The sequence below is a fragment of the Anomaloglossus baeobatrachus genome, chromosome 2, assembly GCF_048569485.1.
Source record: "Anomaloglossus baeobatrachus isolate aAnoBae1 chromosome 2, aAnoBae1.hap1, whole genome shotgun sequence".
NCBI classification, from domain to species: Eukaryota; Metazoa; Chordata; class Amphibia; order Anura; family Aromobatidae; genus Anomaloglossus; species Anomaloglossus baeobatrachus.
In genome coordinates, this window is record NC_134354.1 from 182,898,092 (window position 1) to 182,911,735 (window position 13,644).

At 47.2% G+C, this 13,644-nt stretch overlaps 1 protein-coding gene across 1 annotated transcript in view; it reads left to right on the plus strand.

Moving 5' to 3' along the window:
- USP9X (ubiquitin specific peptidase 9 X-linked) overlaps positions 1–13,644 on the plus strand; it is a 316,376-nt gene that overhangs the window by 275,430 nt on the left and 27,302 nt on the right. The window contains 4 exon segments of the mRNA XM_075335516.1: positions 6,207–6,330; positions 8,424–8,649; positions 8,767–8,896; positions 8,985–9,170. Coding sequence (XP_075191631.1) covers positions 6,207–6,330; positions 8,424–8,649; positions 8,767–8,896; positions 8,985–9,170 — 666 coding nt within the window.

Here is a 13,644-nt window from a genome sequence, read left to right on the forward strand (position 1 = left end):
TGTTGATATAAAGTGAAAGCTGAGCTCTGGTTGCTCTGGACAAGTAGAGTAGTCTGACGGTGAGGCGGTTTTCATACCGAAGATGTGACATCCTTCAGAACACACACTTTCTGCGATAGGTAGATTTACCTATTAGATCTCTGATGAGTAGGAGGTGATTACAAAGGATCATAATACTAAGGACTGTTTTTCAGAAAATGCTGCCGAAAAACGACAACACACACACACACACACACACACACACACACACACACACACACACACAAGCCCGACGGAATGCTCCATTGTGTGCCACGCTGTCCGAACATAAAGCACATGCCGGAGATTGCTCCTTAAAGGTGCTAGAATTTTTTTTTTTTTTTTTTTTTTTTTTTTTTTAATACTGCAAATCAAACTAAATCATTTTGCAGGTAGATTCTTTAAACTAAATACATTACCTATATGGGGAAAAAAATTCGCAAAAATAGGAGACCCCTTTTTAAAGGGGTATTCCCCATTCTAAAATCCTATCACAATGAGTAGTAGTCGTAATAATGTTTGTAAATACCTCCAGTTGGGAACATAGTATAGTTCTCCTGATTAGCTATGTCTCTAACCTCATGTACCTCAGGGTATTGCAGCTTAGGTATCCATGGTCACAGTCACTCATATATTGACAGTTGCTTGTGGTTATAACCATGGATGCCTAATCTACTATAATGCCCTGCACATGAGATAAGCAACAGAGCTAATCAGGAGAACTATGCTACATTTCTAATTTGGAATTTTAATTTTGATTTATAAGATGCACTTCAACTATAGAGATAAAAAAGGTAAACAAAAATTAAATAACTAAATGGGGTTCATCTTATACTCCGGTGGTGTCTTACCATAGGGGGGCCGCATTAGTGGTGGAGAGGGGGTCACAGGAGCAGAGGTGGTGTTGGAGTAGGGCAATGGAGGCTTCTATGCTGGTCGTGTGGAGCAGGGTAGTGTCGGGGTGAGATGCTCTGTCAGCGGTGCGATCTTCAAATGCTGCCGCCCGGAATAGGCACCTGCTATGCTCAATGACAAACCGAGAGCTCCATCTGCGCACGCACCGACTCCTGGTAGCTTTATTTTAAGATCGCACCTCCTTGCTCCACAGAGCGCCCACCACAGCCAGCACAGCCCCGCACCGCTCACAAACATCTCACCCCCGCAGCCAGCACCGCCGACAAAGCATCTCATCCGCCGCAGCCAGCACAGCCCCGCACCGCTCACCAGGGCTTCGGAGTCGTGGAGTCTGAGTCGGAGCTCATTTTGGTGGAGTCGGTATAAAATGCACTGACTCCGACTCCTAAAATATATAATAAACTGGAGACAGTAGTGCAATGCAGAATGTGCTGAATATTTTACTAAATAATATTTAGTATAATGCTTATATTTAAGTGAAAAATCTATTGTAGTACAATGTGAACATTAGACATTTCATTATTTTTGATACAATAATCAAGATATTTAGATAGAACATAAAATATACTTATTGGAATACAACTTTAGAACACAAAAAACTAATAAATTGTAAATATGTAATACAATATACAGTGTGTATATGTATGTATATGTGTGTATATATATATATATATATATATATATACACACAAGATAAATACACACAAGGTATATATGTAATCTACTGTATATTACATAGTGTATTACATATTTACAATTTATTACAGTTTTTTGTGTTCTAAAGTTGTATCCCATAAATATATGTTATGTTCTATCCAAATATATTGATTATTGTATCATAAAAATTATTAAATGTCTGATGTTCACATACACATGTTCATGTACTACAATAAATTTTTCACCTAACTATAAGCAATATATGTAGGAGTCTAAGTCGGTGCAAGAGAAATTGAGGAGTCTGAGTCAAAGGTTTGGCTTACCGACTCCACAGCCCTGCCGCTCACAAACATCTCACCCCCGCAGCTAGCACAGCTCAGCACCGCCAACAAAGCATCTCACCCGCCACACCGCCCTGCTCCACACAGCGCCCACTACAGCCAGCACAGCGCCCATTTTCAACCTCCCGTAAGCTGCTTTCGGATTTTGACACACCCCTAATTTTTCTCCCAAATGTTTGGGAGGAATAGTGCGCCTTCTAAACCAAAACATACGGTATTTGCTAATATTACATGTACTACATATCTGAATAAGATCTTGGCCATGGGAATTAAGTTTCTTAGTAATGTACCTAGTTACCATGTGTGAGTTCTGGGTATTTGCATATGGCGTCGCACAGCTTGACTATGTTGCCTGTAGGGTCCAAACCTTAGGCGTTTCAGAAAATCTTAACTTTGTCATATGGGAGCGTCCAGGAGAAACTTGCTTTCAGCTTACCCCTAGGAATGCTTGTTTTGGACTTTTATGTGGATTCTCACCTTTTGCGTGCTGAATCATTTTGTGCCTGCAAGTCTAGAAACAGTATGGACAGCATCTAACATAAGATAACTACACCCTGAGGCACATCTGTCTACCTGCTGCATGGTTCATTAGTACAGTCACACCTCAAGGTTGCTCCATTTCGTTAACCTTTCTCAAGTGGTGCCCTACATTGGCTATACAGTTCATACTAGCACATGTGTATATTCTTTCATACCAGATTTTTTTGTTTTTATACGACACACTGGATTATAAGAAGTACCCCAAATTTAGTGATGTTAAAAGTTTAATAAAAAAAAGTCTGTCTTATACTCCGGTGTTGTCTTACCGGAGGGGGGCTGTCAGTGGTGGTGGAGCGGAGTCACAAGAGGCAGGGGATGTACTGGCTTCGGAGGCTGTGTGGTGCAGGCCGGTGCGGCGGGTGTTACACATGCGCTGTCGGCGGTGCGGGCTTCAAAGAAATAGCGCCTGGAGCGGCACGTGTGCAGCTTGAGCTCTCAGCTCAATGACAAGCTCTTGAGCCGAGAGCTCCCATCTGCGCACGTGCTGACTCTGGGTGCCATTATTTGAAGCCTGAGCATCTGGGACGCCCGCCGCACCAACCAGCTCCACACAGCCACCGCAGGCCCACATATTTTCCTCCCAAATGTTTAGGGGGACAAGTGCATCTTATAATCCGAAAAATATGGTACATGCTGTGAACGATCACTTTATTTCGACAAACTTTTATGCAACTATTAATCAATCGTATTGTGCAAATACAAATGAGGATTATTATTTTTTTTATTTGCAACAGTGACTATTAGCGGGCTTGTTTGTGCGCATTCACATTGAGTTGCTCAGTAATACAAATTGATTTATGAAGAATTACACTCGATTTTTAGATTTGTATCGCCGGTAACACATGATCACGTCATTCCCAATAGCTGGTGAGTGAAGGCCATAGCGCAGAGTTGGTCATTTTTATGACCATGTGGCTGCTGTAAAGACTCAAAAAGCAGCAGATCAGGCAAGATGGCTACCCGCATACAGTGCCTTGCGAAAGTATTCAGCCCCCTTGAATTTTTCACATTTTTCCCACATTTCAGGCTTCAAACATAAAGATAAAAATTTTAATGTTATGGAGAAGAATCAACAAGTGGGACACAATTCTGAAGTTGAACGAAATTTATTGCTTATTTTAAACTTTTGTAAAAAAGAATAAACTGAAAATTGGGGCGTGCAATATTATTCGGCCCCTTTACTTTCAGTGCAGCAATCTCACTCCAGAAGTTCATTGAGGATCTCTGAATGATCCATTGTTGTCCTAAATGACTGGTGATGATAAATATAAGCCACCTGTGTGTAATATAGTCTTCGTATAAATGCACCTGCTCTGTAATAGTCCCAGTCTTTGTTTAAAGCGCAGATCTCATCATGAAGACTAAGGAACACAACAGTCAGGTCCGTGATACTGTTGTGGATAAAGGCCCAGTCACACTAAACAACTTACCAGCGATCCCAACAACTATACAACCTGATGGGGATCGCTGGTAAGTTGCTAGGAGGTCGCTGGTGAGATGTCACACTAAGTCGCTCCAGCGATCCCACCAGCAACCTGACCTGGCAGGGATCGCTGGAGCGTCGCTACACGGGTTGCTGGTGAGCTGTCACACAGGCAGATCTCACCAGCAACCAGTGACCAGCCAACAGCGCCGCGTGGAAGCGAAGCTGCGCTTGGTAACGAAGGTAAATATCGGGTAACCAACCCGATATTTACCTTGGTTACCAGCACACACCGCTTAGCGCTGGCTCCCTGCACACCTAGCCACAGTACACATCGGGTTAATTACCCGATGTGTACTCTGCTACGTGTGCAGGCAGCAGGAGTCGGCTTCTGCGGATGCTGGTAACCACGGTAAACATCGGGTAACCAAGAAGCCCTTACCTTGGTTACCCGATATTTACCTTCGTTACCAGCGTCCGCCGCTCTCACGCTGTCAGTGCCGGCTCCCTGTTCCCTGCACTCCTAGCCACAGTACACATCGAGTTAATTACCCGATGTGTACTGTGGCTACGTGTGCAGAGAGCAGGGAGCCGGCACTGACAGTGTGAGAGCGGCGGACGCTGGTAACGAAGGGAAATATCAGGTAACCAAGGTAAGGGCTTCTTGGTTACCCGATGTTTACCGTGGTTACCAGCATCCGCAGAAGCCGGCTCCTGCTGCCTGCACATTTAGTTGTTGCTCTGTCGCTGTCACACGCAGCGATGTGCGCTTCACAGCGGGAGAGCAACAACTAAAAAATGGCCCAGGACATTCAGCAACAACCAACGACCTCACAGCAGGGGCCAGGTTGTTGCTGGATGTCACACACAGCAACAACGCTAGCAACATCGCTGCTACGTTACAAAAGTTGTTCCTTAGTAGCGATGTTGCTTAGTGTGACGTGGCCTTAAGTTTAAAGCTGGATTTGGTTACAAAAAGATTTCCACAACTTTAAACTTCCCAAGAACCACTGTGCAAGCGATCATATTGAAATGGAAGGAGTATCATACCACTGCAAATCTACCAAGACCCGGCCGTCCCTCAAAAATTTCATCTCAAACAAGGAGAAGACTGATCAGAGATGCAGCCAAGAGGCCATGATCACTCTAGATGAGCTGCAGAGATCTACAGCTGAGGTGGGAGAGTCTGTCCATAGGACAACAATCAGTCATACACAGCACAAATCTGGCCTTTATGGAAGAGTGATAAGAAGAAAGCAATTTCTCAAAGATATCCATAAAAAGTGTCGTTTAAAGTTTGCCACAAGCCACCTGGGAGACACACCAAACATGTGGAAGAAGGTGCTCTGGTCTGATGAAACCAAAATCGAACTATTTGGGCACAATGCCAAACGATATGTTTGGCATAAAAGCAACACAGCTCATCACCCTGAACACACCGTTCCCACTGTCAAACATGGCATGGCAGCACCATGGTTTGGGCCTGCTTTTCTTCAGTAGGGTCAGGGAAGATGGTTAAAATTGATTGGAAGATGGATGGACCAACAGGACCATTCTTGAAGAAAACCTGTTGGAGTCTGCAAAAGACCTGAGACTGGGACGGAGATTTGTCTTGCAACAAGACAATGATCCAAAACAAAGCAAAATCTGCAATGGAATGGTTCACAAATAAACATATCCAGGTGTTAGAATGGCCAAGTCAAAGTCCAGACCTGAATCCAATTGAGATTCTGTGTAAAGAGCTGAAAAATGCTGTTCACAAACGCTCTTCATCCAACCTCACTCAGCTCCAGCTATTTGCAAGGGAAGAATAGGCAAGAATTTCAGTCTCTCGATGTGCAAAATTGATAGACCTACCCCAAGCGACTTGCAGCTGTAATCGCAGCAAAAGGTGGCGCTACAAAGTATTAACTTAAAGGAGCCGAATAATATTGCACGCCCCAATTTTCCGTTTGTTTTTTTTATAAAAGTTTAAAATAAGCAATACATTTCGTTCAACTTCACAATTGTGTCCACTTGTTGATTCTTCACCATAATATTAACAATTTAATCTTTATGCTTGGAACCTGAAATGTGGGAAAAGGTTGAAAAATTCAAGGGGGCTGAATACTTTCGCAAGGCATTGTACTTGAGTACAGAGCAGACCAATTAGAAGAAATTGTTTCTGCATAGGATTTTTGTTTAATTTTTTTTTTTGGGGGGGGGGGGGTTGTGAGGGGGAAAACGGTCAGGTGGTGGTGTATTCAGAGGTATGTGGTTTTACATGTTTGCTTGTATTGTACAGACATGCATATATTTATATATATTTTCAGGGCAAGAACATTTGATGCCTGAGCCAGAGGAAATCACCATGATTAGTATACAGCTTGCTGCTAAATTCTTATTTACCACAGGATTCCATACAAAAAAAGTCGTCCGTGGGCCTGCCAGTGACTGGTAAGTGTGATTTGGTCAGCTCCCGAAAGCTCACTGTTTTTACATTGACCATTGAACTTATAATACACTGATGCTTTCTGAACTGGTCACAACGTACACTCACAACATTCTCCCATAAAAGTAGTATTTATGAAGTGTGTGTAACTTAGCCTCCTCCACACAGGGCATATGCCTGGGTTACAAACCCAGCGTTTGCCATAATAGCAGCAATTGGTTCAGATTGCTGCATTTAGTGACTTGACTGCTGCTGTCTGAGATTGACCACATTTTGTTTAATATTGCGATCCTGATGAGGGGTCTGTAATGGCTGCCGGGTGGCACCTGAAGGCTCCTGTTGCCATCATCTAGGCACACCTATGAAGCCCAGGCTATATATAAAAATAAGATAGCTTCGTCGCTCGTACTACATACTGAACTTCTGTTTCAGGATTAGGTTTCCTAGGGTGGGTTTTTAAATTGAAGGGGAAAAAAACATTTGATTTTGCCACATCCATAAAAGCCCAATCGATTAAATTATGAAATGAATTACCCTGCATGGATATCTCCATTAAAGGGAACCTGTCACCAGATCTTTCCCTATGCAACTAAAACTACCACCTTCTGCAGCTCTTCAGCTGCATTCTATGAAGGTGTGCCTCGTATCTGGCCCCCTTTTCAGACCGCAAAAACAACTTTATAAATATTACCTTATCTTATGTAAATTTTTTAGTCGGGCCTAAAGGGCGGGCTCTCTTTCTCCTTCGTTCCCCCTTCCTGCTGCTGTACGCCATCCCCTGTGTTGATTTGAATTGATGACGATGCCCCCGTCATCCTCCACGCTGTGCCGAAGTCTCGCGCATGCGCAGTTATCGTAGGCCACTATCGCGGGCCTGTGCACAAACTATCCCTCGCGCGTTGGTACTGTGCACACTTTGCAAAAGATAATATTTTGAATAGAGGTTGCTTTTATCCCTCGCGCGCGCCTGAGATGTATTTGGTGAGGCACGAGATTATGGGCAGTGCTGTGCATGACCACACCAGCATCATGCTAGTATTTGCGCATAATATCGTGCCTCAGCAAATATATCCCGGGTGCGCGCGAGGGATAGTTTTGTGCACAGGCCCGCGATAGTGGGCTACGATAACTGCGCATGCGCGAGACTTCGAGACAATGTGGAGGATGGCGGGGGTGTCGTCATCAATTCAAATCAACACAGGGGACGGCGTACAGCTGCAGGAGGGGGGAACGAAGGAGAAAGAGAGCCCGCCCTTTAGGCCCTACCAAAAAATTTACATACGAAAAGGTAATATTTATAAAGTTGTTTTTGCGGTCTGAAAAAAAATATTTTTTTTAGACATTAAAACTTTTTAAAAAATCTCATTTCCCCCACCCCTGAATATTTATTATGTTTGCTGATATCGTAAAGTGAGTTGTACCATTCAAAACTACCACGTGTGCAAAAAAATCCCTTTATAAATCTTTGTGAAGGAAAAATTAAACTAAATCTGTCAGTAGGATCAATCCTTCTAAGTTGTCCATATAACCTTGATATCTGCGATCTGAAAAATCAACAATTTTTCTTAAGATCTATGGTCCGCACACACATTTCCCTGAGAATCTGCCTGCAGAGCTTATTTTAAATGAAAGGGGGCGTTACCAGTGTAAGACATGTAATGACTGACAGTCTGCTTTTCTGATCTACATGTCTCATACTAGTAACACCCTCCTTCATTTAACATCAGCTCTGGGGGCAAATTCTCAGGAAGCTTTCTCTGGAATAAAACATCAGATCACAGATATCAAGGTATCATTCAACAGTCCATGATCTGCATGCCCATATATGAGTTAGGTGGGTTGATCCTACAGACAGATTCCCCTTTATTTTTTTTTTCCTTCAGAAAGGTAAAAGTCTGGACATATGAAAGCAAGTTGTTTTTAACATAGAAATGTTTTATGCGCATTCTCTTGAGCGTTTTCTGACATGTTTTAGGCAGTTTTCATGCCGGAATCCCCCTGAAAGATTAAGTGCAAATACACTAATGATAATGTGATTTGCTTTTTCAAATAAGAGTTTGGATTTTTTTGCCTTGACTTGGTTAACGCTGTTTTTCAGGTATGACGCATTGTGCATCTTGCTCCGCCACAGCAAGAATGTTCGCTACTGGTTTGCACATGGCGTTCTTTTTGCTTATCCAAATCGCTTTTCTGAATATCTTCTGGAATGCCCTAGTGCTGAAGTTAGAGGAGCTTTTGCAAAATTGGTAGTATTTATTGCACATTTTTCTTTGCAAGATGGACCTTGTACTTTACCCTTTGCCTCACCTGGACCATCCACTCAGGTAGGTGTACATTTTTCCCTTTCAACAGTGCCTACATTTGTCACGTCTGAGTATCTCGTTCATCTCTACATCACGGATTCCAGTGCTGGGTCTTATTTTCATTCTTTTCTTTTTTAGACTTATGATAATTTGAGCCTGAGTGATCAGTTACTGAGGGCAGTCTTGAACCTTCTGAGGAGAGAAGTGTCCGAGCATGGACGGCATTTACAGCAGTACTTCAACCTTTTTGTCATGTATGCTAATCTCGGTAAGAGACAATCTTTGGATTATTAAAGTATGTATTGACTATTATACGTTAATGTGGCTAATACTATTTTTTATTTTTCTTTCTTCAGGCATGCAAGAAAAGACCCAGCTCTTAAAACTCAATGTGCCTGCAACATTTATGCTAGTAGCAATGGATGAAGGGCCAGGTCCTCCAATCAAATATCAGTATGCTGAATTGGGCAAATTGTACACTGTAGTGTCACAGCTAATCCGGTGTTGCGATGTATCATCGCGTATGCAGTCTTCTATAAATGGTAATGCCCGACAATACATCCATGTGTATGTTAGTCAGGAAAATATGGCATATTGGACTGTTTTTCATCAGTTTATCCCTCTGCCGGCTCTCTAACATGCAACTGAGGGATTCCTGCTCCCCCACCCCCAATTTTCCCTTTGCTAGCACATGCAGAAGCATCAGAGGCATGGAGGAAATGATACAGCAGTTTATCGGAGTTCAGCACTGGGATAAGCTAGTTTCCATAGAATCTGCACAACCAGTTTCTCTGCCGCTCACTTTGCACCTCACTTATCCTCCCATACCTCTCTAGAAGTATAATGGGTTTTGTAAACAGACATGGTGTCATTCAAGTCTACAACTAATCCCATAAAAAACAAACCCACATATGGCTGTCTAATGAAAAAAACAGAAAAACATTTGTGGCTATTGGAAGAAGCAATGAGGAAAAAAAAATGAAAATAAAAAATTGGCCAGTCCATAAGAAGCTAAACTATTATTGATATTTCTCAAGAAAGGATAATTTTTTAGGTAGTTCCAATCTTGAGAGAAGTCTGAGTCCCAACAGATCTACTATGGTTTAGGATTATACAAATGAGCTTCCTGTTTTGTGGGGTTGTCTGGCTCATTTAATTATGCCCACCCCTTAATATGTATAGATTACTAATGACCGGGGGCTGGCTTCGCTCTGCTCCCCCTCCAAAGCACTGAAACAAGACATTAAAGGGAACCGGTCACCAGATTGTTCCCTATTAAACTAAAAGAATCCCCTTCTGCAGCTCCTGGGCTGCATTCTATGAAGCTGCACCTTGACCTTGACTCCCCTTCCAGACCACAAAAATAACTTTATAAAACTTGGCCCTTAGGTATGCTAATTACCTTGGTTGGCCAGATGGGCGGGCTCATTTTCTGCTCCTTTATCCCCCTCCTGCCGCTGATCGCTGTCCTCCTTCCTTGATTGACGGGATGATGCCCTCAGTCATTATCCTTGTCTCATTTTAAAATCTTGCGCCTGGGCTGTTAGGTCTGCTTGCTCAGGCGCAGTTCACTCTGCCATATCGCGGCCAGAGCAGAAAACAGCTGCCCTAGCTTGCGCTGGTGAGCTAACTGTGCAGGCGCGAGATTATGGGCGGGTACGAGCATTTCGCTGGTGAGGTCAGCGCTATGCATGAGCGCCATGCTCGTACCTGCCCATAATCTCGCGCCCGCGCATCTAGCTCACCGGCGCGAGCTAGAGCAGCTGTTTTCTGCTCTGGCCGCGATATGGCAGAGCGAACTGCGCCTGCGCGATCAGACCTAACTGCACAGGTGCGAGATTTGAAAATGCGACTAGGATGATGACGGAGGAAGTCATCCCCTCAATCAAGGAAGGAGGGGATGGCGATCAGCAGCAGGAGAATGATAAAGGAGCAGAAAATGAGCCCGCCCATCTGGCCAACCAAGGTAATTAGCATACCTAAGGGCCAAGTTTTATAAAGTTATTTTTAGGGTCTGGAAGGGGAGTCGGGGCCAAGGTGCACCTTCAAAGAATGCAGCCCAGGAGCTGCAGAAGGAGGTTTCCCTTTTATTGCTCTTGCATGCCAAACCCTCTGGAAGTGGAGCTGCCAGGATTTAGGGAAGCTTTAACCCCTTAACGACCTTTGACGTACTGAGTACGTCATGGTGACATCGTGCTAAACGACCCATGACGTACTCAGTACGACATTGGCGAAATCGCGGTCCCGGAGCCCCGGGAAGTGAAATTTGTTTAATTATACGGTAGATTCGGGAAGGAGGGGACCTCTGCCTGACCTCAGGAGGGGTGGTGCCTCCTCCCCGAACCTACTGAGGCTGTGATTGGCTGACGAACGCCGCTCAGCCAATTACAGCCACTGTAATGTTCCAGCCATTGAAAATGGCTGGAACATTGAAATCCAGCCCTGATCAGTGCTGCTGTAGCACTGGCCACTGGCTGGAGCTGGGTGATCGGTGCTTCACCCGCCCCCAGCTCTGATTGGAGAGACCGGTCTGGTGACCGCTCTCTCCAATCAATGTGGATCTGCGGCCTGTGACCGTCCCTGGAAGCCGAGGAGAGCGGTAAGTTGCTGTCCCCGCCGCCCGCCCCTGTCCCCGATCGCCCCGCCGCTTCTCCCGATCCACTGCTGTCCCTGGCGCCATGCTCCCGATCTACTGCTGTCCCCGGCGCCATGCTCCCGCTCCACCGCTGTCCCCGGCGCCATGCTCCCGCTCCACCGCTGTCCCCGCCGCTGCTCCCGATGCACCGCTGTCCCCGCCGCTGTCTCCGATCGCCCCGCCGCTGCTCCCGCTCCACCGCTGTCCCCGCCACTGCTCCCGATGCACCGCTGTCTCCGATCGCCCCGCCGCTGCTCCCGATCCACCGCTGTCCCCGGCGCCACGCTCCCGCTCCACCGCTGTCCCCGGCGCCATGCTCCCGCTCCACCGCTGTCCCCGGCGCCACGCTCCCGCTCCACCGCTGTCCCCGGCGCCATGCTCCCGCTCCACCGCTGTCCCCGGCGCCATGCTCCCGCTCCACTGCTGTCCCCGCCGCCGCTCCCGATCCACCGCTGTCCCCGACGCCATGCTCCCGCTCCACCGCTGTCCCCGCCGCCGCTCGCGATCCACCGCTGTCCCCGCCGCCATGCTCGCCGCTGTCCCCGCCGCCGTCGCACCCACCTTTTTCAGCCGCTGCTGCCCCCGAATCGGCCCCCACTGTTCCCGATCGGCGGCCGCCGCCTCCTTCATCGGCTGCCCCTTCTCCATCGCCACACCTCCTATCCCTCCATGTGCTGCAAGCCACCTTCCCCCCACGTGGGGGGAGGGTGGCTGGCTTGCAGCACATGTGGGGGGAGGGTGGCTGGCTTGCAGCACATGTGGGGGGGAGGGTGGCTGGCTTGCAGCACATGTGGGGGGAGGGTGGCTGACTTGCAGCACATGTGGGGGGAGGGTGGCTGGCTTGCAGCACATGTGGGGGGAGGGTGGCTGGCTTGCAGCACATGTGGGGGGAGGGTGGCTGGCTTGCAGCACATGTGGGGGGAGGGTGGCTGGCTTGCAGCACATGTGCTGCAAGCCACCCTCCCCCCACATGTGCTGCAAGCCACCCTCCCCCTACATGTGCTTCAAGCCACCCTCCCCCTACATGTGCTGCAAGCCACCCTCCCCCTACATGTGCTGCAAGCCACCCTCCCCCTACATGTGCTGCAAGCCACCCTCCCCCCGGGGCCCCCCCCTCCTCCATGTGCCATCTCTCTCTCCCATCAGACTCTGCCCCCCTCCCCGATCTGCTGCCTGCTCTCTCCCATTTTCCATCTACTGCCCCCTCTCACCCTCCTCGATCTGTTGCCTCCTTCATCTGCTGCCTCTTCTGTCTGCTGTGATCCTGCTGCCTAGATCCATCCTGTAAGGTAGGTATCCCCATCTCACCTCCCCCCCCCCCCCATCCTCTGCCGCTCCTCCATCCGCTGCGCCATTTCCCATCCATCCGCTGCGCCATTTCCCATCATCCATCCGCTGCGCCCTTTCCCATCCTCTGCCGCTCCTCCACCCGCTGCGCCCTTTCCCATCTTCCATCCGCTGCGCCCTTTCTCATCTGCCGCCCCGCCCTCTCGCATCGCATTATCCAGCGCAGTTGCTCGCTTCCAGACTGCAGTAGATGATGCGATGCGAGACTCGTGCATTGCTCTCACATTTGGCACTGGTCTTAGTGGCAGGCGCTCATTTTTTTTTTATTTTTTTTTTTTTTTTTTACTGATGTCTGTATTTTTTATTTCGCCAAACTAATTTTTTTTGTATGGGGGGGGTCTAGTTTCCAAAATGGGATCACATGTGGGGGAGCTCCATTGTTTAGGCACCTCAGGGGGTCTCCAAATGAAACATGGCGTCTGCTAATAATTCCAATCAATTTTACTGTGAAATGGCGCTCCTTCTCTTCTGAGCCCTGCCGTATGCCCAAACAATTGATTTCCACCACATATGAGGTATCGTCGTACTCAGGAGAAATTGCACATTACATTTTATGGTGCATTTTTCTTTTTCGCTCCTAATTGGGAGACCCAGACAATTGGGTGTATAGCTACTGCCTCCGGAGGCCGCACAAAGTACTACACTTAAAAGTGTAAGGCCCCTCCCCTTCTGGCTATACACCCCCCCGTGGGAGCACGGGTCCCTCAGTTTTTGCTTTGTGCGAAGGAGGTCAGACACGCACGCATAGCTCCACTATTTAGTCAGCAGCAGCTGCTGACTATGTCGGATGGAAGAAAAGAGGGCCCATACAGGGCCCCCAGCATGCTCCCTTCTCACCCCACTTTCTGTCGGTGGTGCTTGTTAAGGTTGAGGTACCCATTGCGGGTACGGAGGCTGGAGCCCACATGCTGATTCCTTCCCCATCCCCATTAGGGCTCTGGGCGAAGTGGGATTTTACCGGTCTCCAGGCACTGAGACCGTGCTCCATCCGCAGCCCCTGGAGAAGCCGCTGGATATGGAGCTGAGTATCGTCA